At 37.5% G+C, this 17,512-nt stretch overlaps 1 protein-coding gene across 8 annotated transcripts in view; it reads right to left on the bottom strand.

The window, feature by feature from the left end:
* The window catches only part of EBF1 (EBF transcription factor 1), a 270,411-nt gene that overhangs the window by 19,142 nt on the left and 233,757 nt on the right, over positions 1–17,512 (bottom strand). For all 8 annotated transcript variants that reach the window (XM_032196852.1, XM_032196857.1, XM_032196853.1 and 5 more), the window contains exon 11: positions 11,120–11,208. In XM_032196852.1, the coding sequence (XP_032052743.1) occupies positions 11,120–11,208 (89 nt within the window). The remainder of the gene's footprint in view (positions 1–11,119; positions 11,209–17,512) is intronic.

The raw sequence follows: 17,512 nt of genomic DNA, 5'->3' as shown, positions 1-17,512 counted from the left end.
TTAAACATGCCTTGTAATTTTATATGTGGTACAATGTAGATATCCAATTATGTGTTTGTAACAGTGAAAAACATTTTACTTAGCAAATAGGCTGATATCTTTTTCCTGTCATTTTTATGCACAAAGAATTTCCAAACACAGGTCAAGTTGTATCCCTTTTAAATTGTTCTCCTATTAGGTCAAATCTGGAATGTATTGGGTGGCATAATTCACTTGACTGCATTTAAATCTATAAAGATATATAATTATGTTTGGTATTGCAAGGCAAGAATGTAATCTGAATTCAATCAGCAGAGCTATCTAGCAATTAAAGTGTAACTTGTATATATATGTGTTTTGTCTGTTTCATTTTCAGAATTGTTCTGTATTAGTGCTTTTACCCATATAAATATCTGTCATATGTACACCAAACTATGTGTTTTCTGTAAAAAACACATGCTCACCTATATGAAATTAATTAAACAATCCCTCTGCATTTTGTTTTAATGAAGACTGAAAAAAAAAATGACAGAATATTTTTAAGATCTGTGAAACTGTCACTCTGTCAAATAATGAAGATTTTTCTCGATTGTGTGCTTCAGGTAGGAAGTGATAGTAGCTAGAAATTGAGAGTTCAGGTTACTTTTAATAACAGGAAGAAAACTGAAAAATAAGACACACTGAAATTCTGACCTACAATGATATTCCACTATGTTCTGTAGAGAGAGAGTGCATAAAAATGTTGAAATAGAGACTGGAATAACGTAGGTAGATTTTAGTATTACAGTTAAAACACTGCTCAGTCATAACCTCTACAAATGACTACTTTCACTTACATTTTATCATCGGTATAATTAAAAGAAGTCTCTTGAAAGGGGCATTCTCATTACAACGGAGGACCACTTCAGACCCAATTGAAATGAAAAGACAGAGCATAGATTAGGTGTAGATACCAAGTGGTAATTTCTAGGGAAGCATAAAATGCCAAATATGTAACAATTATATTTTATAACTATGTGTTCAAAAGACTTACAATATTTTATTATACAAAGAGGCTTTAGCTCAGAGAGCTTCATTGAAGTGCCTCCTAGCATATATGCTAAAAAGCATTCAACTTTTTTTCATCAGAAGAAAAAGGTATTTTTCTCCTGATATCATTTTTTAAAAATATTTGTCCTTAAAAAGTCAACTAAAATTATCCAAAGTGAGTATAAATGTTGAGTAAGAGTATATGTAAAATATTAAATTTATCTGACATTTCACAGTCATATGAATATCCTTTCCTGAATATTCCCATGATATAAAAGCTTGTACACCATTTTATACTACCTAGGGCTCCTTTTTAGTGGTGAGCGAAAAGATTACTATTTCCACTTCACCACATATTTTATGGAATTGCTTCAAAATTCACCACTGATTTTTCAAAACACATTAATATTTCAGCAACTTTTTTGATCATCAAAAACTCTTAGTTTTAAGCTGCAAAACTGAAAGAAAATTCAGATTACCAAAACATTCATAAAATTTCTTTCCTGTTTATAAAATAATACTCTTGCACACATTTTATTTGTCAAAAGCTCACACTGAAAAAATTAAGCACCTCTATTCTGAAAAATGCTAGGATTTCCAGAGACAGGATACTAAGTCCAGATGAAATTATGACTATAGAATTAGTAAATACTCATCCTAAAGAACTAGTCCTACAGAACTAAATTAACTGAGACAAATTCCAAAATTTCTGTATCTTAGATCTCCCATATATGAACAAAAAATGTGCAATATATGTGTGGCACTGCTTTAAAAAATACTTCTGTTTTGTTTCCATTTTCTTCTCAGCAAGCATATCAAGTGTCATCTATAGTCAGAAATAGATTCCAAAACATTCCTTAAAACAAAACTAAAATGCATATCTGTGTTTACACAAGTAGCATGAGATTGTATGCTATTGTACTTAGAGGACATTTCAGTCCAGTTGAGTTATATCAACATAAGTTACATGATTGACTTTTACAACAGAAAGAAAAGGTTGTACTCCAACAACGGTTATTGCCTCAATGGAAAAAAAAAAAAATCAATGAAAGTAAAATGAACAAGAGATTTTGTCTGAGTTGCAGTTAATACTACTGAAGAGCTATGGATATTAAAAGGTCAACAAATAAATTAGTCCAAGTGTTATGAAATGAATGATTTGGCTTATAATTGTATTGAGTGCAAATTGTTCACTGCCTATTAGACCAGGTAATTTTTAACCATGGAGCCTCAATTACTGTTCCATAAGCAATAATATAGTTGTAAGAGCCACCGGTTCGATCGAGTGACCTATGAGACGCGCCAGGACAGCTGACTTTGCTATGATGGATCACTGAGCCTGATCTCCAAATGGTGCCAAACCTTCCCTTCCCGTGAGGAGATCTCATAAAAGAAACATTACTGCTTGATTCATTTTACCAAAATGTTTGAGTTTTCAAGTGTCAGCAGTTAAGTATAGATTGTTAAACTCTGTATTTCTTAGAAGAATTACGACAACAGGCATCCTATTGCTTCCAGCACTCTGCTAAATGGCATCATGATGGTAAGGAGGATGCTTTTTCTGCTGCTCAATTGGACTGTGTTGTGAGAAATACACTGCAATCACATTTTACATCACCACGTAAACCACTGCCTAACACCTAAAACCAGGCAAGAAATGGAAACAGTAGGTGAGATTATAGACATTACTTCACACTTCTGCAATGCCCTGCATTCAAAGATCTCAAAGCACCACTTTAATGGGAACCAATTAAACTTCACAACGTACTCTCTAGGAAAACATTCTCTCTCCCCCATCTTCATCAGAAACAGCCTTAACAGGTAGCTGTTTGGCTGAAGTCACAATGGTCTGTGGTTACAACCGAGGCAAGTTTTGTAGGGTGAGGTAATATCTTTTATTAGACCCACTGATACAGGTGAGAAAAGGTACAGCCAGCATGCAGGAAACAAGGCACGTGCACCCAAGAGCTTGTCTGTTTTTTTTTTGTTTGTTTGTTTGTTTTTCCAGTTATATCAGTTAGTTTAGTATGAGATTACCACTCCCTACAAATCATGATAGCCTTAAACAGGGAAAAGGAATTAATCTGATATTGCTTTCATGCTATGAAGTAACATCCATGGCACCTCATGAGGAGGAAAGGCAGTAGCTGTGTTTCCCCATTGCTCCTAAGGGCATGGTGTTCCTTGAGAGTCAGTGCTGGAAATACAGCAATAAAGGTCTCACTACACTTCCCACAGGACTGGGCCTTAAAGGACAGCAACTGTGCAATAACTCTGCGTATCTGCTCTTTCTTCACAGATACAATAAATTGAAGACGTAAATGCAATTCCTGAATAATCACATAATCTGTGTAGTAGAAACTAAGCTAATAAAAAGCCTAATTAGAATAGATTGTACCACATACAACCAAATCCTGTTTATATTGTCACTCTGCTATATTTTTGATAAATCACTACATTCAGTCTATTGGGAGGGTGATTTTCTATTTCATCTCTCCATTGAGCAAAAAAGTGCCACGTGACTGGAGTCTGAATTTCAATTTTACCAGCATACAGTTGAACTGAATATTATTTGGCACAATGCAGTGTACAACTGAGCCACTAAATGGCTGATTTACTAAATTATTATTAGATGAGCCCTTGCTGTTCCAAGTGAAAGTGCAGTCACTGTCTCTCTTCATGGTGTGTTCAAATTGTTCTGTGTTTAAATATTCAGCATGAGGCTAATGTGAACTGATGAACTGAGACTACAAACATTCACTTTCAATACAGACAGAGAGACAGAGATGCAACATATCATGTGGCCTGCGGAAGTGAAAATGATTTATATTTAAGGATGCTGCTGTCTACTTCCATTACTAAAAGATATTCTTAATTAGCTTTGTGTTTGAATCAGGAGTTTGGAAATGTAACTAAACAACTCCAAAAAAGAAATAGCTGCATGGACATGAAGGCTTCAGAATTCTGGTGAAGTGGTACATGAGCCTGGGTCTCTCTGCCAGTAAAGCACATGAGCTGCCACTGCAGTTGCATACTTCACTATCTTTAGTATTTGAGTTGCAATTTAAGAGCATCACTTGCAATTCTGTCTGCAGCAGCAGAAATCCTGCAAAATGAAGATGACTGACCATGATGTGCAATCTATGACTTTTTGACACAGAGGGGAGAGGAGGGAGAAAAAAGAATATATATATTAAAGAATATATATATATATATATAAAAGGTTAAAAAAATATATATATATATATATATATATATATAAAAGGTTAAAAAAAGAAACAATTTCTTTACTGCCACCTGCTGGAGTAGACAATAACCCTTTGTCATACAAAAACAACAAGCATCTTCACTTAGAGGACAGTTACAGCAAGCATTTAAAATACTGTGATCCCAGACACTTACAGTAGATTAGAATTTTTTATTGGTGCTGTGTTGCCATAACAACATAAAGACAGCAGATGACTTAAGCTAAGCTTGCAAAGCAAAAGGCTGCTCATCTGGCAGTTAAAATGAATACAGTTCACTTCACAAGTTCCCCATATGGACCCTTAGTGTATGGTAATGAGGATACCATATGGTGGAAGAAAATGCACAGAGAACAATTGTGCTCTACTGGATGAGTGAAGTGAGCAGGAAGTTATGAGGAAACACAGGAGAGAGATTTCTATGTGCTCTCTAACTCATGGGTTTCTTTCAGAGGGGGGTTCTCTCTCTTCTTAATCTTCCTCTTAATATATACATGCATAGAAATGACAGAGAAACATATTGTACATTTTGCAACATCATTCATCATAAACTGTCAGCTGTGTTTGTAAATCAGCCTAGTAAGATCTTATAAATTTGTAATTCTTAAAAGGTAAAAGTGCTAAGTTTTTAGACAAAGTGCAGGAAAATTTAAGCACTTCTGACAAGTAGAAACATTAGTGGTAATCATTTTAAAAATGCTTGCATCTTTCTGCCTGCATGTTTAGCTGTAAATAATGCCGCAATGAATAAAAGCTTTAAAAAGGGGAGGGGGGGTATGAAGTAGAATAAATATTTTTTATTTCCAAAAGAATAACAAGTAATAGTTGATCAGAACCATATGCATGCTAGATTCTGCTGTAAATGTACATATGCTATACCCTACACTGTACTAACCGGATCCTAAACCTGGTAAGACAGCTTGCTAAAGGCTGCAAAGTCAATTTTGTACTACACATGCTTCATAAAAGATGAATATAAATGCATTAGTTAGACACGGTGAGCTAAATTAGAAGGTCAGGCAGGGCTGGAAGGGCTGAAATATCACACAACCAATGACTGTAATTACTCTTTTTTTTAAGTCTATTAAGTGGTGTTGTTCTATCAAGGCTCAGGGGTATAGGACATGAAGTACAAGATAAAGTAATGTGTATTTATTACTCCCACGGGATCAATTTACTAGATATTTTCAGCTCCACAGAGCAAAATACACAAATGCAGCCTTTGTTACTTTCTTCAAACTGTGGTTTGTTCCTTCAAAGCTCTGTTCCTTGAAGAGACCACGTTTACCTGTTTGGTGCCTTCCTGCCACCCTCAGTTCATTGTTGCATTTTAAAATAATAACAATAAAGGATACAGGACTAGACAAAGACAAGGATCAGTCTTACAGGATGCTCAAACAAGTGGTTTGAGTTGCTCAGACGGAATGAGCAGTCTAGAAAATCCAACCCCAGTCATGATTTTTACCCCAAGGCAAAGCAGGAATCAGGAATGGAGAATGGCACAGAGCTCCTTGTCATCGTGTTAGCCCTGATCTATTAAAAGTTTTGTCATAGATTCTAAATTACACCATCTGCTCTAATCATTTGCTGAGTAAATGCTGACCCACTTATAAAGAAAACTCACTGAAATGTGCATGCACGCTGTTGACCTTCAGAAAGGAACGGGCTCCTTGCCAGCCACTTGTACGAGGCTTTGCCCTTCAGCGAGCAATGTGGCTGTCTCTCAGCTCTCCCTCATTTCAGACTCTTTGTGTATTCCCAAAGATGCCCCTTCACCTCTGACATGCAGCACCCCATAAGAAGGATACTTCCATAGTGGCAGCAGACATTTTGGCCATCTATTTCTCAATAGCTTTGAAACTCAAAACCCAAACTTTGAAAACTGAATATTTTCAATAGGATAAATTGAAAATCAAAACCAAACAAGCCTTTCAAACAACTAACTGTCCAAACTGTTAATAAATGAAGAAAAAAAAAAAATCCAACTGTGAAGGATTCAGTGTCAATCTTAAATCTTGTCTCCCATTCCTAAAAATTTTACAGTACAGCATAGAAACCACCAAGCACATCTGATGCTTTCCTTGCTATAAAGATGAACTCCATCAGCTCCTCTTCACATGCCTCCTCTTCCTGCCTATACTCATTATACAAGTTTTCTATGAACCCCTTTGTTACACTGGGTGGAAAACATATACATATGACTAACTTAGGTTAAAATAGCATGAAAACACAGTATCTTGGGTGAGCAGACGGAGATCCATTCAGGAATTTCCACCAGGTCTGTCTGAAGAAGCAAACCTAAGTTGCTTTGGCTTCATTGCTATTTTAACCTCAGCCAGCAAGCCTAGGCCAACCCACCCACGTTCAGAGACAACCTCTGTTTGTAATATAAACAATTCTCATGTCACAGTGGATAAAGGGCAAATCTCTGGGATTTCATGGGGGAAAAAGACAACTATATTTGGCAGTCACTGGTTCCTAATAACCACCTGTCTTCTATTAGTGTCCTAATGAGGAGGTGGGGTATGTCTTGGGGTCTAATGACTGACCAGAGGAAAGGAGCTGAAGGGAAGGTGGAGCCTGGTTACGTGTGCTCTCTGCTCAGCGGGGAGGCCCCTGTGTACTAGAAACAGAGGCTCCACTTTCATCTACATGAAGGGAAACCAGAACTAAAGGTCCCTTTCAGGAAGGATGAGGGGTCTCTCAGAGAGCGCATTTAAGCAGCAGACTGGGAGGGAGAGGACGTCAGATCATGGAGGGGGTCGATGCTCTGACTTGCTTCTCCAACACAGAGTGAACAATCATGAGCTTAATTTAAATAAAAGTGATGAGTTGTAAGAGTGGTGAAAATGGCAAATAAATTCTAGGAAATTGCATATAAAGAGGAATCGTTGTTATTAAATCATTTAGGATGGATGTGTTTCAAATCTAGCTCACAGTTGAAACTGTTTTACGGCTGTAGCTGTGGAGTTCTAACAAAATTACAGAATCTCATTGTATCTGCCAGGGATTTATTTTAAGGATTGTAGGATGGTTACATAAATGAACCTCAATAGATTCAACATGTTGTTGTGATCTGAACTCTTCAGTGATTTCCACTGCAGTTATGTACACACGAACCAACAATGCATGCGTTTTTGTGTGCTCATATGCAAAAGCAGGAGACTGGGAGAATGCACACGCACACGTGCAGACTTTCTCCCCAGCTCCACAGGCAGCCTTTTTGCAGACTGCTCCTCCAGGACAACGATACAACTTCTTAACATTAGCATCATGGTTTTTCTTTTCACTTCTCCCAAGAGATCTCTTGTTTCCTCTGATCTGCCTCCTGTCTGTATTAGAAAGGAAAGACTATACTACCCAGCACACTCCTGGTACTTGATCTCACTCCAAGCTTTGGGTGCTAATCCCACCACCCCTGTACTGTTTGTTTCTCCTCTTGGTGCATGCATCTGCGCGTGTGTGTGTGTACAGACAGGCACATCTGCTAGTGACAGCCCTAAACTGGTTACTTTTTCTGCTCTGTACACAAAGGGAATGGGACTGTGGCCCATAGCTACCAACATAGCTGAGCTGCCAACATCAGCTCCCACTCTTTCTTCAGAAAGTATGTATTGCATTTCTACTTTAAACACATCTCTACTTTTCAACTGTCATCTCACTACAGGAGGATGTTCTCCAAAGGAATTTGGCCACTCACTGAAGCCAAATTTGGCCACTGGGAGAGACAAAAAAAAAAAAAAAAAAAAAAAAAATCAAAATCTGGCTTTTTTCTTTGCCTACTTCCAGCAGATAGTTGGAACATTTCAAAAAGTTCATCCCATGCATGGACACTGAGTGGTCATGAAAACTGCATTTCTAAACTAGCGGAGATCAAACTTCTGAAATTCAATGCCTCAATGGTTTTAGAAATGCCTGTTGACACAAATATGGCTGTTAGCTCCCAAGCTCTGTAGTAGAGCATGTGCTAACATGCAGTTGGTGGCCTCAAGAATTCTCCCTGACTTCAGGATAACTCACACAGCAGAACCCTCTTGTTGGTCTCGTTGGGAAGTACTGCATGGCCTTTTGAACACAAACAGCGTATCCAGTTCTGTTTCTTAAAAGATCTCTAACTCATCAGAAACGTTTCAATGGAATAAGAGACACAAACCCTAGCAGCAATTATAGAAATGTGTTTTGTTTTACTTATTTAACAAATAAAGTACAACATTTTCAGCGAGCAGAAGGCAATGATATGCACTGGCAGAACAATGGGAAAAATGGAAGAAAGGATATTTAAAGCTCTGAGCTCTCCTCTCTGCTGTCTTACTCTCTGTCTCTCTCATACATTTGCCCTCTCTGCCCGTGGTTCCACTGTGGAAGCCATATGGCTTCCAACTCTTTTCTAAGTAGCCACTGAGAATTGTCTATAGTGGAATACTGCCAAAGCCCTTCCTGGTTTAATGACATGGGGAAGAGCGCTGTGCAGTGCTCACCCAGCACAGAGACTCGCTGCGTCCTTGATTATGATTCTGGAGCCAGCAAGCGATGCTGGGAATTGAACCATCAGTGCCTCAAATGCAGAAGTCGACATGTGCCAACCCCTGCTGCATTCAGCCTCTGTGTGTGGCATATTAATGAGTCTTGAACTTGAGGTCCAACCTTCAAGCTTGCACACAAGGAATTATCCAAAGACAAAAAAGAGAAAAAGGAAAAAAAAAAAAAAAAAAAGAAAGAAAAAAAAATGGTCCTCTTCATCCCTCTAACCTTGCAAAGAAATACTAGTTTCTTCCCGAAGTTTGCTCAGTTCCTTAAGCAGTAACTTTTTCTTTCAGGCCATCAGTTGCACTTCTGCCTCTATAAATACAATTTATCTTGATTTAAAGACTTGAAAATCTGTCTTGAAAAAGTACTCAGAAAAAATACATTAAGCCAAAAGGGTATGTGAGGGGACAGATGACTCAGTATTAACCTTCTTTCTCATACACTATCCATAACACCTGCTAAATATTGGAGTCAGGATATGGAGCTAGATGAAGCTTTCTTCTGCCTGATTTTATGTTTTATGACACTAGATAGCAGAAATGTGTGATTATTAGTGAGGGAACAGTCTTGGTCTAAATGGGAAAAAGGAGGATGTAGAGCCTCATGGCTACTTTCCCATATCAGGAAAAGAAAAAAAAAAAAAAGCGTTGCTGGGCAACCCCCTCAATGCCATGAGCATCTGAAAGGGAGACCAATACCTGTGGAAATCAGTGCTGCATTTCAGCATCCATGTGCATAACCCAATCTGGAATTGCTCAGTCTTATTTTACTTGAATTTTCTCATTTAGAAACAGAAGCCACAAGCATTTAGTAGTCAGCTGGAACATTGGGTACAGGGAAATTTGCAGCATTTCTTTTGGTCTTGCAGATAGCTGGTACATAATGAAGGCTGACCTCTAATTTTCTAAGAAACAATTCCTCTCTGTGTGCCTATTTAATGACAGAAACACAATACAGATGAAAGATCCCCTCCAGAAGGATGCTCTCTTGCTTTGGAAAGGGTTGCACCTCTGGAGGGAAATCTGACAACTTAGGAAAGCTGTCCTGCTGCAAATCTGTCCAAAAGTCAGAGAAAGGGACAGCTTGTAGAGGATGAACGGAGCCAATGTAAAATGTAACTCTCCAGGACAGCATGTTTTTCTAGTGGTAAGAGGGAAGGACAACACATCATCAACCCCCAAACCACAGCCTATAGCCTTCCTAAGCAAAGATAGAAGACTTAACATGCCTTTAAAAAATCACATCTTGAATTTCATTTTCGTCAAGAAATAAAGTAAGTTACAGTGTTCATGATCTCTTCTCACCTTAGTAGCACTTTAGAAATGTTAACTAACCAAAGCCCACAAGAATCCCCAATAAAAGCCTACGTACAGCTCGGGAAGCTATGGAAAGAAGGTCATAAGATTTATCCAGTCATGCAGGCTATACTGGATGTGCGTTATTTGAGGGGTCTGGCCTGAAACATCAGCTAAAGCACTGTTCTGTGGCTCAGGTTTGCAGCAATGAACAATGAGCAACCCTATTTCATATACCCCCACTTTTTCAAATATCCCCACTTTTTCTGCAGCATATCTCAAAACTCACTGCAAATTCTTGTCTGAGCAAGGTGCTGTGAAAGCACAGTATGGCAAGGTAGCAAGAAGGGATGTGAGTGCAGACCCAGATAGCATGTTCACAGTATAACACAGAAGTACCAGAAGCCACATGAACTACCCTTTTTTTACTCAGCTTTTACTTGAAAGAAATCGACAAAGAAGTCTCCCACTTATTTTGATGTGAATGAACACCAAATCATTTTGCTACATATTGCTCTAATTATTTTAGAGATCCTGAAATACATCAGTACACTATTATTATCTTAAATCAACACATGGTGCAGCAGCACTAGACACATATTCCCTGAAGACCCAGATTACTTAATTTCATCAATGGTGAACTCAAAATTATGCAGGTACTACTGTGACACCAAAACTGAGAAGCATCGTTCTGCTATGAGTAAGCCACTCAGGTTCTAAAATACCAACCAAAAATATGCTATTTATAAGGTATTTCAGAAGGCAGAGTAAGATTTGATTTTAAGATAGGTAGGAGATTTTTGAGTCAGCAGTGACTCAGAAAGTCAGAGAAGTCTCATAAAGCCTATAATGAAAGTTACTTGACTGTGCTTCATTGGCCATGCCTCTCCTTCAGCTTAACTGGTTTGGGTAGCAAACTTGGACTATAACATTTACAGAAAGACTTGCATTTTCAGCGAAAATTTCAAAAAGGGCTACTTTCAAACAAAAGCATGCAGTAAACAGTTTTGCCATATTTAATAAAACAATTAACTTTGTACTGACCTTTGGCAAGCGTTCAGGGTCACCAGGGTGCCGGGGGATAACCTTCTGTAACCTTTGGAAACCATAGTCAATGGTGGGTTCGTTCAGAGCTGAAACAACAACAAACAAGGTGATGTGACAAGTGCATAGCAAGCAGGCTCTGTTGCACTGGAACAATTGGCAATGCATTGCAAACCAAGTAAAGGATCACAGCAAAATCTCCTTTTACTGAAATCAGCACAGACTATGAAGTCTTGGTTCAAACACTGTTTGAGGTTGGTTCTGAAGCTTCGGTTCAAACAGCAATGCAAACCTTCCCCCTTGTGTGCCTATGACAAGGTTGCTAGAAAATTTGTGGAGGTTGTGTGCACACAATATTTCCAAATAGAAAGCAATTATGATCTCTGAAAGACGATGGAATTCATCTGATAAGTGCTTTACACCCTGTGTTTCATGTTACTTTTTTCCTCCTGTTTTCTTGTTATGAGGAAGATCCTTTGCGATGGGAAGACAAAAGAAGTAATGAATAGGGTGTCTCTCTTGTTCCAAATTCTATGATACATTTTATATGTTCCATGTTCAATGGTCATGTATAATTTTGTTGTGAACTACGGACATTTGTCTTGGCAGAGGCTTTATTTTTCACTCATCAAAATGAAGTAAATGACATAATTCCCACTGATTTCAGCAGCCCAGGTCAGACCCAGTCAGTGCTAAACTGTTCCAAAAGACCTAATGAATTTAAAAAGACTCATCTTTCTCTCGTCCTTGTCCAGTAAAATGGAGTAGAGAAATGGTGGAGGTAAAACACTTGAATCTTCATGAGAAAGCTGGCCTCTCTGCATTAATCACAGCTCTGACTGTGCCAAGGCTTTAAGCACATGCTTATCTGTAAGCACATACTTAAACCCATTTGATTTCAGCAAAGCAAATTTGAGCATATTATATTTTTCATACGATTGCCTGTAATTACAGGGGACTACACTGAATGACCTTCTAGCTATATTTCCAGTCATATGATCACTTTAAAACTCAGATGTTAGTGAGACTTCAACATGTGCTTAAAATTTCCTAAGTGCTTTGGTGAACTAGAACAAGAGTCAAGCATTCTCAAGCATCTCTAAACTGCAGCACATCATGACTCTCCCATGCCAGTAGAGACAACTAAACTTTCTACAGCAATTTGTTAGCTTTTTTTTTTTTTGAGTTCAGTGAAAAAAAAAATAGTTTTTGTTTTTGTTTTTTTTTTTCCCAATATGAAACTTTATATTTTTAGTCTTTTTTTTTTGGTGGAAAGGAAAAACCTAACAGTTTATTGTTGTTGTTGCTGGGGGGAGCGGGAGATTCACTTTAAAGTTTTTCTTAAACATATTTTGCCTTACCTTATTAATCACATTTATTTTTATTTTTTTTTGCAAAAGCTCTGCCTATGAAATTATGAAGACATTTTGCACCTTGCATTATGATGGTTTTATTACGAACTTTATTATGGGGCTTGAATAATACCATCTGATTCATGTGAAAAGATTTAGCATCAGCGTACCTTCCAGTCTCGCTTTGTGTAAGCACTTCATTGAGGCTCAGTGAGTTACACAGCACCATCAGTCTCATCAAGTGTGGCACAATTTGTCCATATTCCCACTTTTTACGTGAAGAGCACTTTTTTTTTTTTTTTTTTGTACTGCTAACATTAAAGATTGTCAGCAAGACCGTACTGTTGTCATGAAAGTAATATCCTGTCCCTGGCTTGTTTTTAATTTAAAGAAACTGTTCCATTTAAACTCTTATTTTCAAACCACATTTCTAGAGTGGATAGTTGTGCTGGCAAACAAAGGATCAGATTTTTGTCTTCCTGGACTGTCAGAACATCCCAACTCCGTGAGCAGGCCCAGAAATGCTACTGCAAATTGAGACAGAAGGAATGTGATGTAGAGAAATCCAGATCTACCCAACAGCGGTCAACCAGAAGTGTACAGCTGACGGGGGATGGCTGGAGATGTACACAGTCCAGCAGAACCTCAGCATTTCTCTAATACCGGAAGTAAATATTCTGAGCGTATCTTGAAATGACTCAGAGTATTATGGTAACACCAGATTAGAAATCTTTCAGGGTGTTACCTTCTGGGCTATTGTCAGAAGTTCTTGATTACCCCAAAGATCCTGATGTTCCTCTAGTCTTCTATTTCTTTTAATGCATTTCCCTTTATCGGATATATCTGAATTTGATCTTTTGTTTATATTCAGGTTATCACATGGAACGGGTGAGAATAAAGCTTTTCCCCTGCTTGTGCCCTTTTTTGAATGGTTGGACCTATCTTTTATTTTTCCAAGTGTTTCCTTTCACACCCTGGCCATACGCTGTCCACTCTGTTCTGTAGTTTTGCAGAAAATATCATGGTACGTGTGTTTGTAAACATCTGATCTCATTACCTTTGAGTTTCCTTACATGGCTTCCTACTGCTGACCCATGTAGTTTAGACCTTCTTCAAATTTTACAGTAAATTAATTTACTGCTCTTTATATTTATTATCAAAACTACTCTGAGAAGATTAAAAAAAAAAAAAAAAAACACAACACTGTTCTAATTTACATTTCTTTTGCAAATACGTTAGAAGATTTTAGTATGCTTCTGTCAAATGTGTTTCTTCTTTAATTCATTCTGGTTTATGGCCATTTTCCCCTTACATCCTTTGGGAAAGTAGTTACTAAATTCTGCAATATTATAAATGGAGGCCAGTTTTGAAATCCCCCCAGAGATAGCAGTCATTTTCTCATATCTTCCCACACATTCGACACATTTGAAATCCACAGAGTATTTCCTGTGAGTATTTTCTGAACTAAATGACCAAAAAAAAAATGTTAATTTTATGGTCCAATCTCACAAGGCATCAAGCATCCTCTGAGAGATATTGAAAACTTTTTCTGCCTCAAATACCTTAAGCTTTGCTTTAGTTGCGGGGAAAAGGCTGCACACAGCAATTTGCTAGAGTGGGTGGGTCCTAAGCAGTAGTTGTCAAATATCACTCATTAGTCCATATCCATTCAACCCTTGCAGTCTTAGATATATATATTTAAAAAAAAAAAAAGAAAGAAAAGAAAAAAAAGAAAAAAAAAACACTTTACTGCCTGAACATCCAGCCACAAATTGGACAATATCAACCCTCCATTCCTAATGTCATTGATAATCCAAGTCAAATGCAATTAGTCATATCTCAGAGAAAGAGCCTTGTTTAAATATTTAACCCCAAATTCAGCGTGGAAGACACACTGGTTCCTGAATCAGTAGCTAGCAAAACTCCAAATAAAAGGTTATATTCTAATCTCCTGGCATTGCAGAAAAGCCAGTTCTCAGCCCACCACTCACGGCAGCTAACATGCAAGGTGAGATACCAGCTTCATGCAAGGTTTTCTCTCTGTCTGCTGGGAGAATAAGGCTGGTCTCTGCCTTTGAAGTCCATTCACAACACTTTTCCCAGTGCTCTAATTCAAAGAATATTTTATTTTCCTTGATTGGAAAAAGGAATCAATAAGGAATACAAACTCGTTGTTTATGTTCTTGACATCCATACATTAAAAACAAGCTAACACATACTGTACTTAAAATGCATTCCAATTACCCTAAATTTTAAAAGTACTATTGAAAGTACTACTAACTTTAAAAAACTGTATTAAATTCAAATAGGTCCCAAGGCTAATGGAAGCAATTTGTATACCAACCCAAACTGACTGGCCCACTTTTCAAAATACAGGTATGATAATCTTGCGGTTTTAAAAGGACATTTAAATTGAAAGACTGTGAATTTAGTACATAATTATACCAATAGAACCCTTTAACTTGTCAACTTGTAAATCTAAAAGGCTATCAATCATTTCTAAAGAGGAAATAAACCTTAAAATTCTTTGATTGACAGTGCTTACTTTTTATGTGGAAAAAAAAAAGGAGTAAAGTGGCCAGAAATCCATTTACAAAAGTACATTGTTTTACATAGGTGAGTAAAAAGCCAATAATTACACCTCCAAAAGACATATAAATCAAAGTAAGTACTTTTCCCTCACTTACATATTTTAAGTTGCAGTAAACTTCAGGTAACTTTTTATTAAAATACTTTTCCAAATGCAAAGCTTATTGAAGCCATTAATAGAGTAGCATTTTCATTTAAGCTAATATAATCATTTTTGCAAATACAAGATTTAAGCCATTTTTCTCCTTCCAAACAATAAACTTCCAGCCTGTCTCTTGTGTGAATTAGCTAAAATTACACCCAGGTGTACAAAATCTGTCTATCTATCCTAGTGTATGAGTTAAGGCACAATATTTATTATTCTTACCATTTTATGAATTACTTCTTAAACCCTTGAGGAAGAACTTTCTTTCAAATTAGACTCTAACAGAATAAGCCATGAAGCTCTTTATGCAGTGAGTCTAAAGCCATAACTCCCAAAATCTAAGGCTTTTAATCAAGAAAATGTACAATGCCTATGGAAATAAGGATGCATACATTATATTCATCTTTTCAAAGTCCAACTTATTTTTCAACAGAAATGTTGCTTATACCTCTGAGAAAAATATTTCCACCATAACTATAAATTCAAATTCTGCTCAAATAATTTTAATAACTGCATGTAGATAACCCACCATCTTAAAAAGTCTTTCTCTTTCTCCTTTTTTTTTTTTTTTTTTTTTTGTTAAACTAGGCAGTGGAAGATTTATTTTTTTTTTTTAATATTTCACATAATGAATTCCTACTGTGTCAATAAAGCTTTGGTCGTTAATTGAATGACTGTCTGATGTATCTGAGAGAGGAATTTGTTTCTCTGGCCATGCTGCCAACTTACAGCAGAATGATCGACACTTAATATCAGCAATTAAAAGGACCTGTTCAAATATCATATGGAATTCGTAGCTTGGGGTAGTGTAGGAGAACTCTTCACCGAGGAAAACTCATTCAGTGAATGCAGAGAGTAATTGAATTAGACACATTTTAACATTATTATTCAAAGAAAAATAAACACACACTACATAGAAGCATTATGGAAATATTTCAGAACGTAAACCATATCCAGTTAATTTGTTTCCCATGCATTCATGGTTTCATTTATTCCTTTTATTTCTCAGCCCTTGTTTCTTTTTCATCCTGTTTGACCCAAAACCAATGAGAAAGTAGCACTTAGACCTATGAACTTCCCATTTTCTTTTCCACTGGAAAAGGCTGCAAGAGGAGAGAAGGGACTCTAACGGCTCAAATAACAGAAACGAAAAGATACCACGAAAGTCTGAAGGTTACAGACAAATTGGCCTTAGGTCCACAGGTCTATCAGTCCCTATTCCAGATGAGAAATCTGGTCTTGGTTGTTTTAAGTGAAACTCCCAGGGAAGGGCTGCATGTGGGAACTAAATGTCCCACACTGCTTGTTTCTGTGGAGCCCCAGAGAGTTGCTGGTTTTCTTGGCAAGACAGAGGCATCATAGGAGAAAATTTGCAGAAGGCAAAATAACCTGCAGAAGTGGAGTGCTATAGTGGCTGCAGATCACACCACAGGCTATGGCTAAAACAATGGCACAGAATAAGATTATTTAAGCTCTACCTTTGTCTGTACTAGAGTTCACTTTCTTTAAATTTGGCCCTACAACAGAAGGATGTTTCAAGTCCTGAATTATCATGTCAAAGAGACAGGGCTTTGGTGTCTTCAGTGCAGTTGTTTTGAGTTTTTTCCTGTCTGCTGTGAGAATCTTCCCCAACACATAAATAGAAGTTGACTCTGCGTCCAAGGCACAGTTACGTGTCTCAACACCTCAAAGCCATAAAAGACTATGAAGAACTCCATACAAAAAAGCTGCAGCAAACTCATGGCAATAAGGGCCAAGAACAGATTTAACATTTCTGTGCCCAGTAATTAAATTAGGCCAGAACATTTGAAGGCACAGAGAATTAACATTTTAAATAAAATCAAGAAATCAAGGGCAGCTAAGGACTTCTTTTCTTCTGGAAACATGGATTCACCTCCAGCAACTCAGATGCCAACCTCTAGAATCATCTCTCTTCTCTTCTGATCTGTACTTCTGACTATTTCCCCACTGTATGGTGTGGGATGCATGTGGCACCAAATGAGAGCAATCTCTTGAACAGCTCTGGGTTCTGACTCTCCACTCTTACTGAGCATGGACTTAACAAGGAGACAGAAAGTGGCAGCTCCTGCCTGTTGTAGAGGCAAGATACTGCCACAGAGCTGATCCAGGGTGTTTGTGTTTGCTAGTAGCCTCTGGCTTCTGCCTCCAGGCTTTGGGTGATTTTTGCTAGAAGCTCCTAACAGAAATAAATCCTTGACTCTGAGAGACAGCTGCCCGGGATAGGACAGGATAGACCATATTTTTATCAAGCTCTAGGTGCCAAAATGTCTTGCTAGGGCCCTGCAG

The sequence above is a fragment of the Aythya fuligula genome, chromosome 14 (assembly GCF_009819795.1).
Source record: "Aythya fuligula isolate bAytFul2 chromosome 14, bAytFul2.pri, whole genome shotgun sequence".
In the NCBI taxonomy this organism is placed as follows: Eukaryota; Metazoa; Chordata; class Aves; order Anseriformes; family Anatidae; genus Aythya; species Aythya fuligula.
The sequence above is the reverse complement of the archived record's forward strand: the minus strand, read 5'-3'. Positions and strand labels throughout refer to the sequence as shown.